The sequence below is a fragment of the Phaseolus vulgaris genome, chromosome 10 (assembly GCF_000499845.2).
Source record: "Phaseolus vulgaris cultivar G19833 chromosome 10, P. vulgaris v2.0, whole genome shotgun sequence".
NCBI classification, from domain to species: Eukaryota; Viridiplantae; Streptophyta; class Magnoliopsida; order Fabales; family Fabaceae; genus Phaseolus; species Phaseolus vulgaris.
Genome location: NC_023750.2, coordinates 36,950,065 through 36,977,532, shown reverse-complemented (window position 1 = coordinate 36,977,532; position 27,468 = coordinate 36,950,065). Strand labels below are relative to the sequence as shown.

Genomic DNA, 27,468 nt, shown 5'->3' with positions numbered 1-27,468 from the left:
TCATCCTGTGAGGGGTCTACACCCTTGAAGTCCTCATCGGTGAAGGTGATGGGCGACATTCTCGATTGAAAAGAAATGGTGTTCACCTGTTGCATTGCCCTCAAGTGTTTCTTCCTAGCATAGTTGGAGCTACCTCCTCCAACGATGGTATTAATGACCTCTTTTTTGTCCTTTCCTCCTCCCTCTTTTATTGGAGGATCTCCTTTCTCAATCGACGCTCGGGTTGACAGTTGTCCACTCTCGTCCTCTGAGGGGAGTAGTCCCTTCGTCTCGTCGCCTCTTCCCTTCGTGGGCACCACTTCAAACCTCGGTCTCCCTACACAAATCAACGAAGATGCCTGACTTAGATAAGCTCATCGATCTTATTCTTTAGTGTCTGACACTCCTCAGTGGTATGTCCAATGTTTCTATGGTATCGACATCTACGAGTTAGGTCGGCATTTTGAGGACTTGCGACCCTTCTTAGTGGTGGAATCAAATTGGCACTCAGGGTCTCATCTAAAATCCTTCACCTGTCAGCACTTTAGGGGGTGTATCTTGTGAACCGGGACCCTTAATTGTCCTTATGCTTATCTCCTTGACCGACGACAGGTTGGCTCTGACGCACTTTTTCCTTCTCTCTCCCTTTATCCTCGCCTGGCTCGACTCGGGCCTGATTTCTGAATTTCCTCAGCTCTTCCAACTGCATGAACTTAGTGGCTCTACGTTTGAGCTCATCTAGGTTTACGGGTAGTTCTATGCACGAGCTGTCAGCAAACAGTCTCGACCGTAGGGTTGTGACCTTGGATACATAGCCACGTCCGGACTAAGATTTTGGATGTTCAGAGCTACCTTACCGAACCTATCCACGAACATTCTTATAGATTCTCCCTTCTCCTGGTGAATATTGACCATGGCAATGGAAGTTTGGTGATGTGACAGGCTGGTGGCGAACTGTGTTTCAAACTTGGACACCGGCGTCTTAAAGTAGTCGATGAAGTCTGGGGGAAGCTTCGTAAACCAGCTCAAGGCTCCTCCTTTCAGCAAGGTGGGGAACACTCGGCACAAGACTGCACTGTCCGAGGTGTATAAGATCATGTGTGATGTACACGTCCATGTGCTCGTCAGGACATAATGGTCTTTGTTAAAGCCTTTCCACTTAGCTGGTAGTGGTACTTCGATTATAGAGTCCGTGAACGGATGCTGGCGGGTCTAGTCCAGAGTACCGATTGTAGGGACCGACCTATTCAAATAAAACTCACTGTATGCCTCTTGGGTGTGGATCTTATCCTTCGGCTCCTCAACAATTTTGGAATCGGTGGGGGTGGTGAAGGACCTCCCAACAGGGTTGGTCGGCACAACATATGGACCCTCTCCACAAACTTCCTCTTCATCTCTTCATTCTCCTTCTAAAGAGCTAGAATCTCATCCTCATTCTTCTGCTTAGTCTCCTTGTTCATTCTCTCCATCTCAACCATCTCTTTTTGCATATACATCAAGAGCGTCATTTGTTTAGCATCATAAATCTTCTCATTCACCATACTTCTGGTTGACACCATTTACTTTCTGTTGATATTATTAGAGTCTAAGTTCAAGAAGGGGGTGAATTGGACTTAGAAAATTTTCGCAAAGAATACTATTTAAGAAATCCATACAAAGAAAGAACAGATTGATTTAAGGAAAGACATATTGATTTCCTGATTTCAAGAAGCTGTTTTAGAAATATAACATATTAGTTTTAGAATTAACAGATTTGATTTCTGACTTATCAATTTTAGTCTGGTGGTAACATAACCACTTTATGATTAGTTGAAAATTGACAGTGTGAACAAAACAAAATTTTGGAGTTAAAACTGAATTTTGAAAAAATTAGCAGTTTTGAAGCAGTACCAAAGAATCAATTGTTTTGTCAAACAACAAATTAAATTTTTGTAAAGTAAACAGTTTTTGAAAAACTTGGAGCAGTTTCTTAAAACTCTTTTCAAGAGACCCTTGTGCTTAAGCTCATCACTATGGCGGTGAGATATATATAAGGTAGATTCAGAGTACAAAAGGTTATTTAAACAATTCTAACCTAACTAAGACCATGAATTACATGTTTCATAAACCTTCAAACAATTTGTCTTCATGCTTAGGAATGTATTATCTAGTGCTTGAATGTTGATTAGTCTCGTTAATCCTATTTAGGCGTAACGATTTTGGTTGTGTCGGTCAGCTTGAACCGGATGCTGAGTCAGAGTGTCGATCATGCGGACCTTATCGATACAAAACATGTGATTAGATAGAAAATTTAAATAGATTGTCGTATAAACTAATTGAAGTTATTAGTTATATAAGTATAAATGCTAGTTATATTTTAGGAGAAAATGACTATAAAAAAAATATTTTTCAAATTACATAGAGGATCTGTTTTTTAGTGATAATTAAATTTAACTTATGTTAAATATTTGTTTTAGTTAATTTTTGTGTTTGTAAGTATACCTTTTGTGTGTACATATATATATTAGTTTGAGATATTTGTTAGTGGAAAATTGTTTCTAAGTTTACGGAGTGAAAAAAATATTTTAGAAGGTACTCTTATTCTGGAGATAGTTGGGCTTTAACTCGTTGCGGGCATTGGTTTGTTTGGGGTTGCTAGAATGGTGAACATAGTAGATAGGCAGGGGTGCCACAAGTAAACTAAAAAGGATATCTTTTTTATCTTTAGTAAAATAAAATGTGGCCTCCTTATTTATAAAAAGGATTTTCTGTCACTTTTGCTTCCCCTCTTCTTCAATCTCTAGATATCTTTTAGGCATAAATAATATATTAAGCTTAGAAACTAGTTTATTAAATTCAAGGTTAGGTTATAAATTCAAAGATTTTTGTATGTGAAAACTTATAGATTAAATTGGTATATTTTTGTTAGATTGTTGGTTTTTGAAAGTTCTGTTTGATTTGACTACTCATGGATTAATTGTGAGTGAGTGTTAATGTTAATGTTTATGTTTGAAAATGTAAAATATGATAAATTTATGTTAAGATAGGTCAATGTTGAATAATTGTTAAGTGCCAAAAGTTTTAACCTAATGATAGGATTGATTAGTGATTTTAAAAATTAACTTGGTAAGTTCAAAATTTTATGTATTTAACCAAAAGTATAATTTATTAAGAATTGAATATGGTTTAATTGGTCACCTATGTGATCAATATTTTGATTTAAATTGATTTTTGGATAAAAGGTCTAGTTTTAAACTTGTCATATTAGATGATGTTAGTTTGGGAAGTATAGAATATGTTGGATAATTAGTTTGGTGTGTTTTAGAAGAATTATCATATGTATTTATCTTTTAATGGATATTCATAGGAGAATGTCATTAAAGAGATATCTCAATTTAAGTGATATTAACTTGTATTTTATGACATGTTTTTACTTGTGTAAATGAATGTTTTTGTTCAAAACTTGTACACTTATATTACAATGTTTTATGTATATGTAGATAATATTACTAATTTTATTATTATAAATAATAATATTAATGATAATAACAATATTATTATTATAAATATTATTTTTATTATTATTATAAATAAAATTAACAGTAACGAAATCACATTAATAGTATCCATATTTAATATATATATATATATATATATAATTATTATTAAACTTTAATTATTTAATTATTAGAATAAAATTTCAATGGATATATAAAATTTCAATTATATATATATATATAATTGTCTTTATTTTTATTATGTGTTTATAAATATTAAATATTGATAATCACAAATGCTTCATCAACTTGAATAGACACATAATTTTTTTTATAGAATTTTGTTTGATAAATCTTTTCTTGATTACTTATAAATGTTTATTTTATGTCTATATATAATTATTTTTCTTTATTTCTTATAAGAGAATCTCGCAGTGAAGTGTCTACGTTAAAGATATCTTTAACAACATGCCTGAATTTGTTCCACGTAAACAATTTTTATGAAAAATGAAATGTAGCTCTTAAAAGATTGTCAACATTGTTAAGTCTTATGTTTTACTTAAGTTTGAGAAAAGATATCTAACCTAGCACGACTAAGTCATGACGTGTACCATACGTAAGGAAAATATATGCATTTAATACTACATAAAGACATTTAATGCATATTCAAACTTAACGTGGAAAAGACACATGACAAAGAAGAAAAACTTCGCATGACCTTAATGTTTGGGAAAAGATATCTAACCTAGCACGAATAAGTCATGACATGTACCATACGTAAAGAAAATATATGCATTTAATATAACATAAACATATTTAATGCATATTCAAACTTAACGTGGAAAAGATACATGACGAAGAAAAAGAACTTCATATGACCTTATAATGACTCCAAAAGGATTTGAATTGACTCTTTATTCTCAACATCTATATATAGAAGATCTTTTTGAAGAAAAAAGGTTAGTAATGACAACAAAAATAATAACAGTTTTTACAATCTTTAGCAATCCTTAAACTACAGTTTGTGAGAAAAAATATCATTGTTTCGTTAGTAACCTAATTTTTTTTTTGTCAATATAGTATCTCTTTTAAGAAATTACCTTCTTCTAGCTAGCAAACTTGTGATCGTTTATATTCCCTTTGTGTAAAGAAAAGTATTTAGTCAGGAGTGTCTAAGTTTAAAGATTTTTCATTGTTTAGCCAAGAGTTGTATGTTAAAAAAATACTCAATGTTTAGCTAGCAGTGACTGCAATTCAAGTAATACTTTCTATTTAGCTTAGTGTGACTAAGGTCTAAAAATACTCGTTTTATATTTTGCAACGTTAGTCTATTAGTAGAACTTTATCATGTTGATAGAGACAAACCAGTATAAAAACACCTAATATAAATATCTCTACAATTATCTCTTTAAATTGCATATTGTTAATTTGCAACTAAGAAAGAAGGAGAATTTTGCTAAAATAAATTTTGAAAAGTGTTCTTGATCTTTGTCAGCTTGAAGTTACATTTGACAATATTCATAACACACTACTTTTAAAAAAAAAACTGTTTATGTATCTATCAAATTAAAACTTTGTTTGATTACCATTATCATACCCTTATGTATCTATCAAATTAAAACTTTGTTTCATTACCATTATCGTACGCTGGTTTACAAAGAATTTCAAAAATTTTAAATACATAATTTAACTATTTTTTCTTATATATTTTGTCTATTTTTACTATAGATTATTACGCGATAAAGATCAAATTTTAAATTTAGAAAACCAAAATTAAACTTATTCTAAATTTAAAGGTTAAAAAACGGAATTAAAAATTTAAATTTCCTATTTGTTTTTGAAATCTAATAAATACTTTAAAGAAATTGAAACTCTTGTATGAAGAAATATAGAGATCAAAAGGCATATTCCTAATTGGCCTATTAGAGATAATCAACCCACTTTCTTCCCAAGCCTAATATTATAATAATAGAAAAAAAAACTCGGGGTGCCACCCTTAAGTGCAAGGCTATAAGTAATCACATTAGAAGAAAACCACGTTACAGGACTAAGCAATCCAATAGCAAAACAACAAAACCAAAAATATTTATGGAGATCTAATTTAAGTTCACTATTCAAGTTCAAACTATTTTATTTTTACTATTGTGTTCACCTTAAAAATAAAAAATAATGATGAATGAAATCTAAAAACATTTGATAGTTATATTATATGCGCGTAGTTGGCAAGGGACCTTTCAATAATTGCCCTACGCACTAAGGTAATGTATTTTCAAAGTCTTTTATTTATTTTTATATAAATAAAGAAGCTGCCACTATTATACACGCCACACTCGCTTCCCAATATCGAAGCTTCTGTTCCTCACTTCTCTCTCTCTCTCTCTCTAAGGACACAGACAAAAACCGTGTCTCTCACATCAACATATTCTTCTCCGATGGGTTTTCCGGTGGGTTACGCGGAGGTGTTCTTCCCCAACCCCTTCCTCCACACACTGGCCTTCCTCGGCCTCCTCCGAAACCTCGTCTTCTTTCTCTTCCACCTCCTCGGACTCTCCGACTTCCTCGAAACCGAGGTCGCATGGCCGGACCCCCGCACCTCCGCTGCCACCGCCGCCGTCTCCAGGCCCCCCTCCGTGTCGGCGCTACTTATCCGGGACATCCTCCCCGTCGCCAAGTTCGGGGAATCCGGAGAGAACTCCTGCGCCTGCGCCGTCTGTCTGTTCGAGTTCTCCGAGGAGGAGGAGATTCGGTGTATGCGGAACTGCAAACACATTTTCCACCGCGCCTGCGTGGACCGTTGGATCGATCACGATCAAAAAACGTGCCCTCTGTGTAGGACCCCCTTTGTGCCCGATGACATGCTTGATGATTATAATCAACGCCTCTGGGCTGCTTCTGGGATCAACGAGTTCTACGCCGATTACACTTCTTCCTTCTGATTCTCAATTTCTTCGAACTTTCTTCTCTCTCTCTATAATTAATCATGAAAGTGAATTGTACATAACAAAACCCAAAAATAAAAGAAAATTTTTAACCATCATACACTTTTTACTTATTATAATGATGATTATTATTATTAGTGGTGTTATTGGAATTTCATCCACTACTATGGTGGCGGCTCGTGTATCATTGAATATAATTTCTGTACCATGCTATTATTTTAATTATACTATTATTGATCTATGGTCATTCATCGAATATTTTTTTTTTCTTTTTTGAAAACTATATTGATTCAAGGTAATTTCATCCAATACTTTTTATGAAGCTATATTTTTTTATTGTACAGATTTATAACAATCTTTCAGGAGTGATGATTCTGTTTAAATTCTCCACAGGAAACTTTCTACATGCATAGGTTTCAAATTTGAAACATCTGTTTGAATTGTAATATTTTACATAGTTGATGACCTTGTTTTGTTTGGTTAGTGTAAACATTAGATTTGATGAGTGTTAGAAAAAAAGTCTTAATATGTACACAATCCTATAATAAATTACAATAAAAAAAAGAAATATTTCTTTTATTAAAATGACGTTATGCAATCCTATAATAAATTATAATTAAAAAAATAATATTTTTTTTATTCAAATGAAATAATTTTTAACTTGTATTAGTCATATTATAATTATAAACAAATATCTTCAAAATATATATATATATATATATATATATTAATTAGTGTCGACATAATCTTCTAGTTTTTTTATAGCTCAGTTTTTTTTTTCTTTCTTAATTACAAATTTTTAAAAGGAAGGAATAGCTTTCGGCATATATATATTTTCAAAAGGACTTAATTATACCTGCAGTTGGTGGTGAGCTTTCACTTTTTCTCCTACTTTAATAGAAAATTACAAATTTTAACTAGAACATGACTTGATAAACTCCTTATTAATAAAAATAATATTTTAATATAAATTTTTACTTACTTATATACCAAACTCTTTTAACTAAAAATATTACTTTTATTTACAAGCAACTCATATAAACAACCTCACTTATATTCTTATATAATAATAGCCCTTTGAATGACAACTGCATTATTCTTTTTTTCTGTTGTACTTGTAATTTGAAGAGAAAATTGTAGCTTGCTCCATTCTTATAATATTTGTTGTCTCTCGATATGGCTAATGTTATAACAGGGAAGTTAAAAATAGAAATTTATAATAATATTTATTATTTTGTTAAAAAATATAAAAAAATGTTATTTTTGCACCAGTGGGGGAGATTTAGCTTATGCTTTACCTTTGCAAATTGCGATTTATTTAATTTTCAATACATCCAAATTAATATTCAGAGATAGAAAAGTAGTGTTTAATAGATAATATTTTTTATTGTTTTTAGCAATAGCATGCGTGTGCAAATGATATTGTTCTATTAATTGATATACTTTTTCTACACCTGAATAGTCAGATCCACGTATGACGTAGTTAAAAGAAAGTGTTAAATTAAATTCAGTTTATGTGACCATTTCTGTGGACAAGAACGATAAAGAAAAACTTAGGCAATCTAGAATTATATTTATTTTTTATTAGAAAATATATTTTCATATTTTTACCTTAATTACGATATCATTTTCTATTATATAATGAATACGTGTAAATGTCTGGATTAAATTTTTTTCTACCCTAATTTAAAAAGTTTGCCTTTTAAAGTTTAAAACCAAACTCGTCTCGGTGTATATTAATCTCTTGTTTTTAGTTTAAACGAACACAGTGACATTTGTGGAAAAATAATAATACAAAAACAATCATGTAACGAATAAATATAATTTAATCTATCTTTTTTATAAATTACGAATCTGTTTCTTCGAAGAGAATAAAGTAAAATTCTCATGTAGTCAAATAGATGAGATTATTGCCATGTCCTTGTGTTCCTCTTCATCAAAGGTAAAGAAAACATACCATTTTCATATTAGTTTTCAAAGATTGCATCATTCAAACATTTTAATCTTCAAACCTTGATTTATTTAATAGAACGTGATTTCTTTCTATTTTAATTTTTTATTTAAACTTTTTTTTATCTGTACCACACAACACCGATGATTTTTCATATAGAATCATTAACCGAATACGCATTAACTAATATTTATTATTCTCACATATTTTATAACGAATTCTAATTTAAGCATTAAAGTACATTTTTCAGGTATTCACCCACACCAATCAAAGATCAAAGATCTTGAAGTATTATAACCAAGACCAACAATAGTTCAAGGAGATAAAGATCTTCCCAACTTCTTATAAGAACATTATCATTTTACTTATTATACTTATTAGAATACTTAAAAAATTACCCAAATAACATTTTGTCAAATTTGGAAGTAAAAGAATAAATCATACTTAAAAAATTACCCAAATAACATTTTGTCAAAGTTTGGAAGTAAAAAAATAAATCCCATGAAGTATTTCCATACTTGACCCTCCAAATTCCATTTTATCTTCAACCTTCAAACTCACAACTAAATTATTATCAAACAAAGTTTAAGGAAAGAAGTTGTCCCATTTGAAAACCAAGACATGCCTCAATTATTGCTTGTGAGTTACTTGAATAAGATGGACAAAACAAGTACTGTTTTGGAGTCTAATTATAAGGTTGAATACTTTTGACACTGAATAAGTATTACAGGGGGTAAAACATGACACTCAAACAGCTTTTACTAGGAAGTTAGTATAAATTACCAGACATAATATGTTTGATGTTGCTTTCGGCTATAATTATTGTGCATTGGTGCTTCTACTAGTGTCAAGGACATGACCTAATTAGTAGGGTTGAAGTTGGAATAACATAAAATCTCTGTATCATAATGTTGTACAAATACCTCAATTAATTTGTAAATCATTTTACAAATTTTAATGCCAAAATTCAAAATTGAAAGTAGTTGTAAAAAATAAGTATACCAGAGAAGTTAAAGTAACTTATAAACAGTATAAATGATTTCCTAAACATATTCTTAATTGTTTAAATTTTCTTTCTGGACTTCTTAAAGAAGAAGTTTAAGAATTGTGCTGGTAAATATTACTGAAATTGTTTCTTAGAAGTTCTTAATCTTCTGATTACAGTAAATATGTACCACTATCAACTTGGGTTTTCCTTGGGGCTTTTGACTGATAAAATGATCAGGAAGCCCAAGCCCATCTAGATCAATACCTATTTTGGACTTCACCCAAAAGATCTATTCTAGAGAATTTGCATATAAGCTCATTCTTCTCACTATTTTCTAAACTAGATTCAGTCACATGTGAATGTATCTGCATAGTAATAAATGAACTGAAAATTAGAAGAACCTTTTTCCACCACAGATTTGAACAGTTGACTTACATATATAAAGCCTCTCCCAATAACTCCATCAAACAATGAGCTTCTATTCTATTCTAATAAAATTCTCCTTCCATATCAAAATTTTCATCACTCAATTGATCTTAACCACTTAACATATAATTATTAGTTGATGCCAAATCTTAAAAATAATGGGGTGAAAAACCAAGTATAATCCATCAAAATAAGAAATTATTTTTCACTTTCCTAAAATTTCCTTAAAATAGCAAATATAGAACATGGGGAAGCAAAAATGAAGATGCTCTAGTTGTTTACTTTCTTCGGTGTTATATTCTTATCCTGAATCCTACTATATTGACCCTTTTAGTTGAATATTGTTGTGTTAACTTTTTGATTGATGCTACCTAAAGGGACTAAAAGGGTAAGTTTTATGAAGAAATGAGGAAGACATGAAGTGTGATGTTGGCTGAAGCCAAAGATGATGTTTACCAGAGCCAGCCTGATTTGAAAGAAAGCGACAGTTGCTATCTCAAAAGCCCTTTTGTTTCCTTCCTTCCTCACACAACTCAATATGATTAATTAACTAACAATTGCCAACTTAATCACAAGTTCTTAGTATTTTTGCATAAACATTTGGTTTCACTACTTTCTTTTTTTCATACTTATCATGCATAAAACTTATATTATGATTTTCTTATGTTCACCTGCACAATACAATTATCAGTTTGGTGAAAATTTTGACAGGAATGAATTTGCTTCAACCTCACTTTGGAATCCCTCAATTTGATAGATACTTGAGCCTTGGACTACAGACAAAAAGGAAGAGCAGAGAAAGACAGAGAGTGAGTCAAAATTTATTTGCTTCACTAATTCACTTTCATCACAACCAACTACAGATTCAATGTAATTGTATAATACAATCACCACAGTGACACCACCCTATCATTTTACAATCAAATGTTGCTGTGAAATACAGAGGACATTGACAATCTGAGATGTAGTGAAATTCCTGCAGTTATGTGATAAACTGTGGACTCATGGTGTTGGAAAGTGAAGTATGAGTTAAGAAAGAACTGAAATGAAGAATGTATATAAGAGTTGTAATACCTTTTACAATAAAGTTTTCAGTGAAGATGTGATACATACCTGGTTTTCTTGATGATCTTAGGGAGTCCATTAACTTTTTTAGGGTGGATGGTAATGTGTTCTCCAGTGTTATACACTATACTTATTATGGGATGAAGAAAGAATTTTGAGGAGGGTTCATGTACATATCTCACACATTCAGTGTATGTAATTTTAGTTTTGAATATGAACACATTCATGTTGTAGTCACACTAGAGTTTTAATTTTCTCTACAAGGCTAAAGTTTTGTCTTGTCATGGCAGATCCTAACATTTTAGATGAGTGTGCTTAATAAACAGACATCATGTGCTTAATAAACAGACATCATGTGAGCATGTCTTAGACAGTGAAGTGTGACACTGCTCTTCCCTATTTCCCTCTTCCAATTAAAACTAGCACTCAAAGGAAAGTGAATAAATGTACCAATTGGAGGGTTCTTTAGGTGAAGACTGCAAGGTTAATTGTAAATGTATAAAAAAATATAAATAAATAAATTCACTTAGTTGATGTAATGAAGGTTGAACATTCAAGATTCATACTACTTGCTTGAAAAGGCAGTTTTGTGCAGTTTTGTGCAGTTTGTCTTATGTTTGAACACCTCATCTGCATGTGAGTTTATGTTGTCACTATTTAATTAATTAACTTTTAATAAGTCAAAACCAGTTAAAGTTTCTGACCTACAAAAAATAGCAGGTTTAATCACAGAACTATAACTTTTTTTTTTTTTTTTGCATTTTACCATTTAAGTTTCTATCTTACCTATTTCATCATCATATCTTTTAATTTCTGTCCATTTAAGATGTCGGCCTTTCGTTTTTATTTTTTTAAATAACCCCAACTAAATCCATCTGATCAAGAAGCTTTAGATTAGTTGAATATTCTATTATGTAAATTTGTAAAAAATATTTTATAAAAATAAAATAAATGTTTTAAAAGTAAAAAAAAAATGTAAATAATATTTTATTGCAATTAGCTTAGACCTACTAAATAATAACTAAAATTATTATTGTTAAGGGTATTCAATGAAAAGATAAAATAATAATAATAATAGTTATGTTATTTACTCATTTATGTGTTATATAAATAATAATGCTTGAAAATTAATTAAATTTAATGCATTTTAATTTGATAAATGTATTAATATTTTTATGAGCAATTGAATGGTATATTAATAGCAGGCAAAATCTATAATTGAAATTTTATAGTGATGAAAATTAAAAATTCGCAAAATTGTAAAGAAATAATATGGATTTAAACCTACTTATTTTTATTATTATAAGTAATTGTTAATAATATATTATAGACTAAAATAATTTTAGTCTCTTATTTCTATATTAGGTTTTAACTCATAGTTTATTAAATTTAAAAAATTGTCACTTTGATTTTTTTTAAGTGTCTTGTTAGACTAATTGGTTCTTCTGTCAGTTTTTTTTTTTACATTAATTATTTCAATTTTGTTTAACATGACATCTTACAGAATTGAATACCTGTAACCAAACTTTGATGAACATAGTATGAAAAACTAATTAAAGAAATTGGTAGCTTAATGCAATAGAAAATTTAAAAATTTAAAAATTTAAAAATATTTTTCTTAAAATTTAAGTATTTTTCTTAAAATTTAAGAGTACTGATAAAAAATGTTTTTTTTAGAATGAGTGAGTGTAGGGTTTCAAAGGAACAGGGTTGAGTTTGAGAGATGTTGAGGCATTATCACTGCACCCTACGAAATCTACTGGTTCTGCCTTTCACCATTGTCTGTGAAAAAGATTCATCTCTTGGGTAGATCAATTGCAGAACCCTCTTGTCCCCATCAAAGAGAACAAAGGATCTGTAGACAGAAAAGATAAACGAAAATCAGAAAAAATAAATCATTTAGAAAGATACAAGTGTGTTTTTGAAAAAAATAATAATTATTAACATACTTATTAATTTAAGTGAAAAACTTTCTTCACTTTTGTATATTTTCATCTCTCAGTATAAATAATAAAATACATTTGAAGTAAGGATATTTTATAATATGTAAATTAATTTTGTATCAAAATTATTAAATGTAACATTTGAATATTTCTGGTTGAATGAATTTCGAATACATATTAGTTATAACAAATATATTACATTTAATAGATTTAACATTTATATCTATCTATATTTGTTATACGCAGAATATAACTAAAAATTGAAAAAAATATATTAAATACTATACTTGTTAAATATATTATACTTTTTCTTATAAAATAATATACTTATTATATTTTTTTTAAAGTGAAATGTGATTCCCATTTTCAAAATCTGTATTTAAAAATTATAATAGGTATTTTTTATTACTTTTTTATAAAAGTTTTAAGCATCATTATGCAATTTAATATCATAACAACAATCATCTTTCACTACATGCCACATTAATGTTGTATGATATAACTATGAAACTACAAAATAAATAAAAAAGTTAAACAATTTTTATTTTAAGTTGATAATTTACTTCATACGTAGATGATACACAACTTGAAAATAAACTTGAATTGACTATAAATATGGAGGTAAAATTATATTTGTGTCTATTAAACTTCACAATGATATTCTAACTTCCACCCTAATTATATGATTAAAAATTCATAATCTAATCAACCAATTTCTATATATACCAATATAGATAAGACATGTATTACTCTTTATTACTATCATTAATTTATATATATATATATATATATATATTTTATTAGATGAATGTTGTTTATGAAATATTTTGAATGATTATTTACTTTTATATATTATTGATTTCAATTAAGTTACCTTGTGTTTTGTTATAACTGAATAGGAGTATCTAAAAATATCTAAAGGTACATCTAGAAATTTATAAATTACAAGCATTTTGAATTTTTTTTTTCTTTAAATGTAATATATTTAGATAATTATGTAAATATTGATGATAATAAATTTATATGTTTGTGAATTTTTCAATCCTTATTTTGAAATATATATCCCTCATTTAATAAAGTTATTGAAGTTGTTGGATAGGAGAAATATTTTTTATTCTAGAAATTATCAATAATACGCGCACATGATAGAACAACTAATTTTAATGATTAAAGTTATAGTTTCAATAACTACTTTTACTGAGTAAAGACTATGGAAATAGAGGGAAAAGAAGAAGAAATAAGAAATTGTTAGAAAGAGATGTTCTTCCGTTGGAAAGAAAATATTTTTATTTATTATTGTGATTTTTTAATATTATAATAACAAATGGAAAAATATCTAAAATCAGTTATGATGTTTCATAATAGATGAGAACTACCTATAATTGATTTTGTATAAATAAAACACCTAATTCTTTAAATTATCATTTATCGATAATTAATAAATAAAAAATAATTTTAAATATATAAAAAATAATTCTTATATTAATTAAATTAAATATTATTTTAAAAATAAAAAAATTATCATGATCTAAAATAATTTTTACCATTAATAAATAATTTTTAGATTGATAACCAAAATTTTGATAGTTAATTAATTAGATACCAATTTAAAAAATATTTTAAATATCAGTAATTTTTAAAATAATATTTAATTTAATTAATATAATTATTAATTTTTATTTAATAATTTTTTTATTGTCTAAAAACTGTCATTAATTCTCGATCAAAATTGCTAAAATTTGTGAATCTAACTACGTATCTTTAAATAGATAAAATGGACTATTTTGTTTGTGTTTTTTAAAATGAAAGAACTTAATTGTTAAAAAAGACTAAAGAACTTTAAAATTTTTTGTTAAAAGAAAAATTAAATTGAATAAAATAAATAAATGATAAATAGGTAATTTAATAAAAATTAAATTCACAAAAACATCAAGATTTTTTATTTCACTTCTAACTAATTAAATTATAGTAAGTAGTATATAGTTCTACACTGTGAAATATGCTTATAGAGATTTGTACTTTTAATTATATGAAGAGTAATTTTGTTATAGACATACCTTATTAAAAAATATAATTTGTAATAAATCAAATTTACAAGAATTTACAGTTAATAGTTTATTATGGTCAGGTTCCTTAACCCTCTTCAACTGACATTTTCTATTTAAATTTCTCATATCTAGTAATATTAAGTTTTAATGGTAAGTGAAAGAATGAAAAAATTTAAATTAACTTTAACCCTTTATCACAAGGTTTGTTTGAGAATCTCACTACTAATTATTTTATTATTATAATGTTTTAAAATATGTGGTTATATTCTTATCTATTTGCATGTTTAATATAAATAGTTAATAGATTTTTTTATCCATTGATTCCACACAAAATTGTGAATAGTCAAGGGGAATACCATTGATTCACCAAACAAAATGGTGAATAGTCAAGGAAATAATTACAAAAAGAAATACTTATTTTTTAATTTTTTTTTTTAAAACCAAATTCAAGAATATAGTAAAGAACGTAGTAGAGGTGGCTATACATTTTTTTACTATGATTTTTTTTTCAACTTTAGATTTAAAACTATAGATATTGTTGAAGGAAATTTTGAACTCGAATTCACTTGAAGTTTGATTTTTTCTACGAATTATGAGCCATTTCATTTTAGGGATAATGTATAATGTTTCTCTTACTTCAGAAGCTTCCAGATCTGTTGTTGCACATCTTATTGGAATATCTCCATGGTAGAGGCGTGGAAGATTTAAAGATGAACAATGTGTGTGGAAGGTGATAATTGTCGTTTTGCTGTCAAATTAATAAGATTCTAGCGTAGACTTGTCTAACACTAGAGAGATAATAGTATAATTGTGGTCAAATGACCCCAAGTCATCTCCCAACGAATCCAATAGTGATTCAATTAACCGAATTCAAAACCTATATGCAGGTAATGAAAAGTTAGTAATAACAATAATAATAAAAAGGGATTAAGATAGTTATGCATGAAATATAAAAGAGATTTAAACAACAAATAAATAAAAAGCAGTTGATCCCCAAGTTCTTCCACCATTGAATTCTTCACAAGTTCTCTAAAGATTAATCTTTTCTCAATCCTCCAACAAAGCTAAACCAGATTGAACATGCGCTAATCTAATTCAACTGAAACTCACTAGTAAAGCATGTGTTTACTGGTTTAATCATTACCCACTTTGTTCCATGCGTATACTCCATGGAAATGCTTACCAAAGTTTAAGATAAGGAAGACTTTTAATCATGCGTTCAAGTACAACCTTTCACAAAAACCAGTTTTCCAGGAGATTAGACTATCAAAACAACTGTTATAGAGAATTAAAAATTGAAACTTTTATTGAACAAAATCTCAAAACTCAATGGGAAATTACAAAAGAATCAACTAAAAAGGTTTAGTCTTTCATGTGGAGGCAAAACAAAAGAATTACAAAGAAGAAAAAAAAGTAAGAAAACCCTATGAAGTTGTCCCTCTTCTCCTTGATGCTTGTGTCCTTTTATAGACTTTTCTGTCCAAGGATCTTGGAAAAATATTGTAGTTTATATTTTGTTAACAATTTCCAACTTTCCAGAATTCTTGTATTTTGCAGAAGATTTGCTTCCAATTTTGTTTATGAGATATTGTAGATTTTATTTTCTCTTTCTTCTCCTCAGAATTTGTTTTCTGTTTTGGTTCAAGAAGCAACTTGGATTTTTGAATATTTGGCCCATTTACAAAGGTAGATGCTTCCTCCGGATAATTTACTCTAAAAACACAAAATTAACAAAAATAATAGTCAAGGCTCAAATAAACTCAATTATAAGAATATTAATTAAAGCAATGAATTTATTTATTATTATAGTCCAATAATATATTATTAAGGCTATTGAGTGTGAATAAATATATGCTTATCAGAAGCAGTGACTCTGCACAAAAACGGATATGTGTAGATGCAAACACAATACGTGTTAAGATGCAAAGAAAAACATAACAAATAGAAGAGACACATAAGGGGAGAAAACTCTTAATCTTGTATTTTGTATATATTGTTCTACATTTACAAAAGAGAGAAAAGCCTATTAAATAGGCAACATAAAAACAAAAGTAACCAGGAAACCGCCCAACCGCTTCAAGGGAAACGCAATAGCCCCTCTTAAGTTGCATGATATATGTTCATTAGACCCAATTTTGAAACAATAAGATCAAATATAACCGGTTCAAGTGGTTTAGTAAATATGTTTGCAGTTTGTTGAGAATAAGGTATGGGAAGCAATTGAAAGAGCTTTGTTGGAGTTTTTCACGAATGAGAAGACAATCAATTTCTACGTGTTTCGTTCACTCATGAAAGTTTGGATTTGAGGCTATGTATCTCGCATATTGATTGTCACAATACACAACTACCAGAGAATGAATAGTGACTCCAAAATCGTCAAGAAGGTACTTCAACCATTGTATTTCACAAGTTAAAGTTGCGAGAGCATGATATTTTACTTCAGAGGATGATCGTGACATAATGGATTGCTTCTTTGATTTCCAACAAACAAGGGATGATCCAATGAAAACACAGAACCCTGTGAAAAATCGTCTAGTTTGAGGGCATGTTGCCTAGTCTAAATTTGAGAATCCTTTCAATTGAAGACTAGAATTGTTGGGGGAAAATAGACCTTTTCCAGAAGCATTTTTTATGTACCTCAAAATACGTTGAGCAACATTATAATGGTTAGTGGTTGGAGCATGTAAAAATTAACTTAGAAATTGAATAGCATAACTTGTATCAAGTATAGTATTTGTAAGATATAATAACTTACCAATCAATTGCTGATTCACATTCATATTTTCCATAGGAGTCCCATCTTCAAACAATTGTTTGATATCTTTGGTTTTAGGAGTTGAACATGGTTTAGCTGCAAGTAATCCTATTTCTGCAAGAATATCTAATGCATATTTTCGTTGTGAAACATGTATACCTGCACTGGATCATGCAACTTCAAGACCAAGGAAGTATTTTAACTTTCCTAAATCTTTTATCTTGAAAGCTTTATCCAAGAATAAAGTAACATGTTGTATTTCAGAAACAGAACTCCTAGAGAGTATAATATCATTTGCATAAACAAGAAGAATGGTGAAGGAGTTATCAGTTTTCTCTGTGAACAAAGAATAGTCAACAATGGATTGAATGAAATTGATACTTTTGAGATAAGAGGATAACTTTGAGAACCATTGTCTACTAGCCTGTTTTAAGCCATATAAGGATTTTGTTAATTTGCAAACTTGACCAGATTTAGAAATAGTCATTCCAGGTGGTGGAAGCATATAAACTTCTTCATTTAAATCTCCATGCAAAAAAACATTATTTACATCTAATTGTTGTAAATGCCAATTATGAATGGAAGTTAAGGCAAGAAGTAGCCTGACTATATTGCGCTTTGCAACTAGAGAGAAAGTATCCATGTAATTAATTCCTTCCAACTGGGTATAACCCTTTGCGACAAGTCTGACTTTGTACCTTTCAACCTTTCCTTTTGGATTGTATTTTATCTTGAAGATCCAATTACATCCAATGGCTTTTTTTCCCTGTGGTAAATCTGTCATGAACCAGGTTTTGTTCAACCTGTTGCACGTCTTGTTGGAATATCTCCATGGTAGAGGCGTGGAATATTTAAAGATGAACAATGTGTGTGGAAGGCAGCGACTCTGCACAAAAGCGGATATGTGTGGATGCAAACACAATACATGTTAAGATGGAAAGAAAAATATAACAAAGAGAAGAGACACGTAAGAGGAGAAAACTCTAAATCTTGTATTTTGTATATATTGTTCTGCATTTACAAAAGAGAGAAAAATCTATTAAATAGGCAACATAAAAACAAAAGTAACCACTTAGGAAATCGCTCAACCGCTTTAGGGAAAATGCAATACGTCTCATGCTCAAAGGTGCTCTTTTTTCTCCTTTTCATTCTCAACTTGAGTTCTTCCTCAATCTATATATAGGTGGTTCTACACTTCGAAAAATACACACTTTTTCACATCTTCTCTTTTTTTACTTTCACAGTCGTGAGTTATTTTTCTCTTAGGAGTTTTCTTGCTATTTCTGAGATCCTTGAAATTATTCGATAAATTTCTATTGTATCCTAAGGAACTTGCGCAATACATCGTGGATAAGTCCTTACGAAGAGTGATCATCATGCCTGAGGAAATAATTTTTGCTTGTGTTCTCGACCTTATTTTACTATAGTCTTCACTCATATTTAAATGTTTTGTATCTCCAAGTTTTAAAGATTAGTTAGTGCAAAATCTAACCAGGTGTTTCAACTTATCGCTTCATGTTAGAATTATGGGTTGTATGAAAAACAAGAAAAAGACAATAAGCAATAATTGAATTATGTTTTAAAAATTTAACGGTTTTTTTGCATGTATCGTCTAATACTTCACAATTAGACGATATGTTTAAAAATGGTCAAACAATCTGATAAAGATTTTTACAAATTAAGTTTAAAAAATATCACCTTCTTTAATCATCTTACTAAATAACACGCAATGTAAAAGGTTAAAGGAAGAATGATTACTCAATAGTTTTATACTGGTTCCTGTGATAACGCAGACTATGTCTAGTTCTTGATCAATCAATCAAGTTCTACTAAGCGGACTACTCCTATGAAGTATAAAAAAAATTCTTTTAATAAGTCACTTTTGACACAATCCAAGTATTCTTTCAACAAGTCACTTTTGGTTCAAAAATAAATAAAATTGTCTTTGTGATCAACAAATCACAAGGTTTGCTCAGAGTTGCGCCTTTTGATGTTTACAAGGTTAAACTTTCTCTCTTAATTTGCCAAATTTTGAACACAAACTGTGTTCTTAAAAAACTTTATGGTGTAAAATAAATTAGCTGAATTTCAACCCTTGCAAATAATGATAATTTTTCTTTTCTTTGAAGCATGTTTATATATAGGCTTGAATAATGTAGTCGTTGCATTTTATTTTCTGCTAGTTGAGTAGCTTTGAACTCATTTGAATGTCTTTTTTTCTATCATCTGTCAAATTTGAACATTGAGAAACATTAAATATGTTTCGTGAAACATTAGTTGTTATTCTCTTCTTCACGTAACTTCTTTGGTATTTGTCAATATTTATATTCCTCAACGGAGTACCTAGTTTGTATAATAATTTTATTTTTCTAACATTATATGTGATGTGGTTTAATTTTAACTAATATTTGATAATATTATTTTAAATAATGCTATTTAACTTTATTTTCTCAACTGAATATATAGTTATTTATGAGCTCTTATTCTTCTAAATCTCTTTGGTTTAGTATAACAGTATTTTCTTCGTTATTTTGAGAACAAAACCTTGGTTAAAGTAATGAAATAATTCTCTTGCATTATAAATGTAAGGTAATGTTGCCAACAATAACGACCCTTCCTTAGAATCTTTGGTGAGGGAAGTTTTGCAGCAAAGGCTTGTTGATTTTTTTGGATAAATGCTTTGGTCATTAACTTTGTTGGCAATTGCAAATTGATCACACTTTTGGCATTGTTTCTTTGTCACACATTCCCTGCTGTATTTAGGTCACCGAGACAATAGGTAACTTGTATCATATTAATACTCTTATTTAATATATTTCCATTCATTTTAAGCTATTAATGTAGTTTGGTTTTTAACTGATTAATGAGTTTGTCTTTTCAAATTTTACCAACTGCTTCACTATTTTAAGTATTTTGATGATTTAGGATTATGTATGTTCTTGTGTTTTCGATAATGGAATATTGATTATAAATTGTATGAAACTATAAATTATTTAAGAATGAAACAAGAGCAAAATAACTTAAATGATAGTAACAAAATTAAACCAAATTAATTTGGACAGACTGAAGAATATATAAACATGTGTATAAGATATTGGTATGTTGAAATTGTAGCAGTGGAAGCTAGCCAAGTGTCACAATTTTAACTAAAAAAATGGCACACATCTTTGCTGCCCACAAATTCTTCCCTTCACATTTGCTTAAACTACACGATGAAATAATTATGACATAATTTTCAATAGGTTTAAAATAAAATTAAAATGACACATTTTTTAGATTTTTTTAATTTTTTAGAATTAAAATAATATAACTATTCTTTAAGTTAAAAATCATTGTTTTCAATGAACTGTGTAAATACATATCTTTGTGATTTTTTAATTTTTTTTTGTAAATACATATTTTTATAATTTTTTAATATATTTTCGTATGATTTTAAAAAAATTAATTTTAGTAATTGATTAGCAAAGGAATAATTGATTTATGTTTACAATTTTCAATAAAATACTAAAACATAAATACTATTGTTTGACATATTTGATAATATATTTATATTTATTGAAATTTAAAAAGAGGATAAATATTAATTAAAAAATATTATTGATTTGAACTATTAAATATTTTTAATATTTATTTATATCTTAACATATAGCATATATAACATAAATTTCTGAAAATTTGACATTAAAATTAAAATCAAACTAAATTTTAAAATATGATTTGTATCTTTTAAAAAAAAACATAAAATTTCATTTAATAGATATAAGTACAATTATATATTTTATAGAAACATTAACTTTTTACAGTTGCAAAGATATTAGATAGATATTAGATAGTGTTAAAGAGTCACATATCCAATCAATGGTGGCTAACGGTTTATTATCTTAATTGCACAATTACATTCTCATCCTTTGCATCTTCGTCAATATTTTAAAAGAAAGCAGCTAAATAACAAATAAATTAATGATTACCCAAAATTTAATTTTCTATGATTATGATTATTATTACTTGGAAAATAAAAAAGGTAGGTAAGAGTATCAGAAAGAATAAAAAAAGAGATTTAAAACCAGGAAAAAGAAGTAACTTTCAAAATATGCTGCAAAGTGGCCCACAGTATATTTATGCATGGATATAACTGCCAATTTATAAAGTCCAATACTCCCATTCTGGATAAAGCTAATATATATATTAAATATTAAAAGGAAAAATAAAAATACACTAAAAAAAGGCTAATTTACGAATACACCCTTTGGCTCCAAAGTCACACAGTTTTTACTGTCCACCTCATTCACACTGGAAAAAAACCCCTACCGTCATTCATGTTGGCAAGGCTAACCTCACCCCTCCTCCTCCTCATGTGAACCCAAAATTAGCACCATTATTTTCATAACCCTAAATATCCCATTCCAACAACACAACACCCAAAATAATACTAATAAAAATAATAAAAAGACAAGAACAAATTACGATAATCACAAAACACATTCAACCCCAACCCTCGATCTTACTATATCACTCCAATCTTCACTTCTTCACATCAGAGATTTCAACGATCTTGCTTTCACAGGCTTCCTCATTCGCTTCTTCCCGCTATCGTCCTCCACCACCACCTCTTCTTCGTCGTCATCCTCCTCCACATAATCAATAATCCCCTCATTCTCCATCTCCGAAACCGAACCACCAACTTCACCGCCACCCACATTATCATCACCACCCCCACCCGACTCCACCATCGTCGAATTCTCACTCCCCACCATATTATTCTTGCTCCCCTCCCCATTTCTATCGCCTCTTCGCTTCCCCCACGATGGCCCGAACCCAGAATAGTAGTAGAATTCATACGGGTTCGAGCTGGCCGCCGCCGTCCCCGCCGCCTTCTTCCCCGCGCCCCGAGTCTTCACGCGGCGAGTCCCTCCTTGCGATTTCTTGCTGGTGTAGGAAGCCAGCAGAGACAACGACAAATGTTGCTCGCAGAATGATTGCCCTTGCCTGGCTTCATTCTTACATGCCCAACCCTTCTCGTCAATCCCTTGACAAGGGTTCAACACAGTGGCGTCCAGCGGCGCCACCACCTTATTATCATCATCATCGTCACCCACCGCGGGCCATTCCGTTTTCTCCACGCTGTGAGACGACGACCACGACAACGATAATAATAATAATAAAAACAACAACAATAATAATGATAATAAGAATAAGAATAAGACCCCGATAATCATATGCATGACAACGATAAGGAAGAATGAGAATAATAAATAATTGGTAAGAAAATCTAGAGAATTTGAGTTGATGTAAGAAAAAAAAACCCTAACCGGGTGGGGATTACGTGCGTACCTCTGGACGGCGGCGAAGGAATGGGCATTGCTGTTTGGCGCGGTGGTGTGGTTGAACTGGAGAGAAGTAAGAAAGGGGAATGGTGAAAAAGAAGGGATAGAGATAAAACCTAATTGGGAGAGTTGGGAGAGTTGGAAGAGAAGAAGAAGAAAAGGAGGAGAATTTAGCGTGGGTGAAGAAAGGGGAACCCTAAGAAATGGAAGAAGAGGAGAAAGAAACCCTAAAGAGGGAATAGATCTAAACGGGGAGGGAAAAAAGGAAAAGGAATAGAAGGAAGAGATTGGAAGAGGGAGTAACTAACCTGGATGGAGTCATACTGAAAGGGGATGACATCCCATGGAGACTGGTTCAGCTGACAGACGTGCGTCTCCACCGGAACGGAACCACCTTCTACACTCCACGACGACGAGAACAGAAGAGGGGAAAGCTTCGCGTTCTTCCGGATCCTCATCACCTAGATTTTCTCTCTGCCCAATAGATACATATATATATATATAGAGTGATTTTATGCAATATCAGGGGAATGGAATGGAATGAAATGGAATGGGCATGGAAACTGCTTCCTTTCTCTTCTCTCTCAGATCTCACTCTCTCCCTCACCTCGATGATGATAATCAGGGTTTTTCCTTCGCCTTGCTTCCCCTTCCATTCATATGTTTCTGTTTCTTTTTCCCTCTGACCATTTCGCCCTCAGCTTTCATCCTATTTACTCCCCCATTCGCCATTTGCCAAAGGGAACCCTGCCGCTACCCACAACCACGTCACTCTTCGTTGTCCAAACCCTATTTTTTTATTTTCCTTTTTTCTTTTTCTTTTTCCTCACTCCATCACCTACACACACTCCCACCGTTAAAGCCCCTGCATCCCCAACCATCAAGATAAAAGGAACAACATTCACTGTTCATGAGTATGCACCAAACTAAATGTTTTATTATATTATACTTTTGTTTCCTAAATTTTCTTCTGATTTTCTCTCAACCAAGGCGCGTATGTTAGACGCAGGAAATCATAGCCCTGCGTGCGGTAGGAGTGGCCAACAGGACTGGCCCACACAAAAATTGGCTGGACCATTGTACTTGATGGGGTCCCATTTCAGCCTAAAAGGATCAACGGTTCTGATCATGGAAAAAAAACGCAACTAATACACTTAAGCTGCATGAAAAGTTTAAACTTTGGGGGTATCTGATACCAAAACACTTCATCTTTGTAATTGCAACATCTCACATACGTGGCACCAAAACCTCATCCCTTAGCCCACACAATTATAGGACATGTCTTTTATCATCTTTTTACACTCTTTTTTCCAAAACATTTAAAACAGTTGGTGAATTTATTGATACCCCCAATGGTCAATTCAGAGGCCACAAGCTATTCAAAAAAATTGAAACTAAATAAAAAAATAAACCTATTCATAATTACTGCCATGGCAAAAGAATTAAAAAAAGGACCATTTTTTCAGTTCTCTGTCTCCGGAGTACTATTTATTATACACAAGCTGTGTGATCCGAGCCATTGCAAGTGTATGGCACTATATATATCTGATCCTTTTTCTGTAAAAATGACTAAACATAAGCACTAGTTTGTGGGGCACACGGGATGAAAAGAGTTGCAGCCAATTTGTGCAGCAGGTGTGGGTAAAGACTAAAAAGAGTAAAATAATAGAAAGCACACACTTTTTTTAATCTCTTTTTCTGTCCCTCTTTTCTTCCTCAGTCTTCCCCAATAATTATAAAACAAAAAACAAAATTCTATAACTCTACTTCTTCCAACAAGGCTACTACGTGTCGGCATCCTACAAGATCTTAGCTCATCATCTGCATTTTCTTTTCTTCTTAGTATACTAGTCTTACAGAATACACCCTTTTAATACCGAAGCCACCAGAATAGTATATTTGGCTTAGTTCATAAAGTGATTTCAACAATCATGACGATAACATTTTCAAAGAGATTGCTATAACAACAACCAAAAAATGCTTTATTTTAGAAACAACAAGAAAACCCCTGATCCAAAATAAAAACATGGCAACTCTTCCACGTAGAAGAAGCTCATGTATGCAACCTTATATATAATACCTCTCACCATTCTTACCCTCAGAGTTTTATTAGAGATATGTCGCTGCAGATTCTTCATTTTAACTATATCTACATAAATAATTAAAATTAAAGCGGAATCAAATCAATCTTTACCTGATTATGGTTTGCTGTTCTTGTAAAAATAAGTGATTATATATGATCCACTTGAATTTGTTTTCTGTTTCTGATTATGGTTCTGCATGTCAACACTGGAGATGCAGAGGTTGGGTTTTGGTCTATATCATCACACAGAGATGTCCCTGTCTGTTTTTTAGTTCTCGTTTTTTGCTATATATAACTTCTGGCTTGGTGCTGTCTGGCCTCACTATTTATCCACCTAAAGAAACAGGGTTTCTTTCTTCTCTGTTATTTTGACCATAATTTACATGCATGGAATATGGAATAGGATATGCTATTTTACTTTTCCTTCCTATATATTAGGGAACCTGATCATATGGAGAGTCCCACAATTTCCCAGGTAAACTTTCATTTTTTTTTCAATTTTTCTTGTACTGATATGATGATAATAATGATAATGTTGTAGAGAAAACATAGAAGCTGTTCACTTCAGCAGTCAGCACTATTTCTAGGATCTCATGAACTTCGTGGCAGCAGATAACATCCACAGAAACACCAAGAATTCCATAAATCTGATCTCTGCTGTTTCTGTTTATAGCTGCAGAAAATACTATGCATGAATATAAAAAACAGAGCAGAATATAGAGTTGCACTAAATGTTTGAATCTATGTGAGTGCTAGTTTATTACAGATTAAATATGAGTTGAGAAATTGTGCATAGTAAAAAGAACAACATAAGCCAAACACTGAAATTAAAGGTAAATATATATAGTAATTCGAAGCTCAGATAATTTCTCTATTTGCTATTCTTTGTATGCATGTGTTGTTTTTTTTTTGTTTCCATGTCCCAGTTTCAACTGAGATAGCACAAATAAACACGTTCTGTGTCTGATGGTCGAGGAAATATGAAGGCTCAAAGTAAATAATTTCAAACCCTAAGTACAGTATACACCAGAAAAACTATAAGGAAATTATGTGCTTCAAGTTTAACCCTAAACCTAAATAACCTACGCAAATGCACATATATGAAGTAGAGCATCTGTTTGAATATTCAGAGATAAACACAATGGATTATAAGTAATGAATAGAGGTGGATAAAACAAAATGTTTTGATGAAAAGAAGAGTACTGGCTGTCAGATAGCCTATATAGATAATATATTTTTCACATAAATATGTGCTTGATGTCTGTGTTTTTGGACAATGTATATCTAATTTATACTTTCTGCTGCTTGTGTGATGCATAATGATTAGTAAAAGGCATATATAATCACAATTATCTTCACAAGGATAGTTTTTTTTCAAGTAAAGTTGCAACAAGTCGTTTGCATTAGCCCAAAACTGCTAGATAAGTGGTGAGGTGGGGGGCAAGGAGAGTTTGCATTGCATCTTTTAACATATTTTGTACCAGCAAAAATCTCAGGCAAACCTTTCTTCTTTTATTAACCCCACTTACCAAATGGATGCAAAAGTAGCAGGGCAATGGCAGAGTCCTCAGTCGTCAACTTGGCTTGCAAATAACACTGATTTGCTTTGACTGCCAACACATGTGCTCTCTGGGGCCCCTTTCTTCTCATGAGATCCTCTCTTGGTGTTCTTACCCACACACCCTTCTTCTTTACCCTTGAGTTTTCACATGCAATTGCTTCAAAGTAGTGTTTGTTGTGACCAGCACTGCCGAATATGATTAGCAGATATCTTTGTCTTCCAAGTGATCTAGATTGGTGCTCACAGAAAAACATTTGTGAAAGAAATCAGCTTTTTGAGTAGATTTTAGTATCTTGAAAGACTAATCTTTAACTTTTGGGCAAGGGATACACTGGATTCATAAAAGGAAAGTGGTGTTTGGTCTAAAACCTTGATCCGAGTGTGTGTGTATAAACACTTGTCTCACAACTGACAAGTAATCACTATCTTTGATAATCCTTGTTTGCATGCCTGAGTGTCTCTGATTCAGAGAGTATCCAGACCCACTCGTCCTTGTGGCTTGCTATCTTACTCTCCTGCCACCACAGGTCAGTCTCTCAGACAAAGTACATCACCATTGTACTGCAATTACAGAATGATTACTGAGATTACTTGTTTATTCACTAAAGTGGAGCTAGCTAGCTATCCTGCAGCTATTGGTCAAAGAGAGAACCATATAAAATCATATACGACATTGAATGGCTTGAATTCTGAGTGTAGGATGCATAAATTCCACACATCAAACAGCTTGTAAATTCCTGAGTCATTTGCTCATTTGAGGTGAGTGTGACGATGGGAATATTTAACATCGGTAAGATACACACAGTAATGCAGCCTGATATACCATATGCAATCTTTGTTTGATTAATACTGATATTATTGTCTACCTGGGCTATGATGACTACAATGTTCTTGTTTCTTTACATTCTACTGGTCAAAATCATCATGATG

General features: G+C 30.9%; 2 protein-coding genes across 2 annotated transcripts; one reads left to right on the top strand and one right to left on the bottom strand.

Annotated features, from left to right (window-relative positions):
- Positions 1-5,782: 5,782 nt before the first annotated feature.
- Positions 5,783-6,492, top strand: LOC137819326 (brassinosteroid-responsive RING protein 1-like). The gene has a single exon (XM_068623132.1). The coding sequence runs from the start codon at positions 5,888-5,890 to the stop codon at positions 6,389-6,391; it is 504 nt and encodes a 167-aa protein (XP_068479233.1). The 5' UTR covers positions 5,783-5,887; the 3' UTR covers positions 6,392-6,492.
- Positions 6,493-21,709: 15,217 nt separating this feature from the next.
- LOC137819364 (uncharacterized) lies at positions 21,710-23,575 on the bottom strand. Its single transcript, XM_068623185.1, has 3 exons — positions 23,203-23,575; positions 22,902-22,957; positions 21,710-22,691 (listed from the first exon to the last, which is right to left on the bottom strand). Exons 1-3 carry the CDS (start codon positions 23,350-23,352, stop codon positions 22,100-22,102), a joined length of 798 nt encoding a protein of 265 aa, XP_068479286.1. The 5' UTR covers positions 23,353-23,575; the 3' UTR covers positions 21,710-22,099.
- Between the last annotated feature and the right edge of the window lie 3,893 nt (positions 23,576-27,468).

Excerpts from the sequence above, each read along its gene's own strand:
- LOC137819326 (XM_068623132.1), top strand. The coding sequence starts at position 5,888 with ATGGGTTTTCCGGTGGGTTACGCGGAGGTGTTCTTCCCCAACCCCTTC.
- LOC137819364 (XM_068623185.1), bottom strand. The coding sequence starts at position 23,352 with ATGAGGATCCGGAAGAACGCGAAGCTTTCCCCTCTTCTGTTCTCGTCG. Across the intron at positions 22,958-23,202 it reads TTCAGTATGACTCCATCCAG|TTCAACCACACCACCGCGCC; the intron begins GTTAGTTACTCC and ends ACTTCTCTCCAG. Across the intron at positions 22,692-22,901 it reads TCCTTCGCCGCCGTCCAGAG|CGTGGAGAAAACGGAATGGC; the intron begins GTACGCACGTAA and ends GTCGTCTCACAG.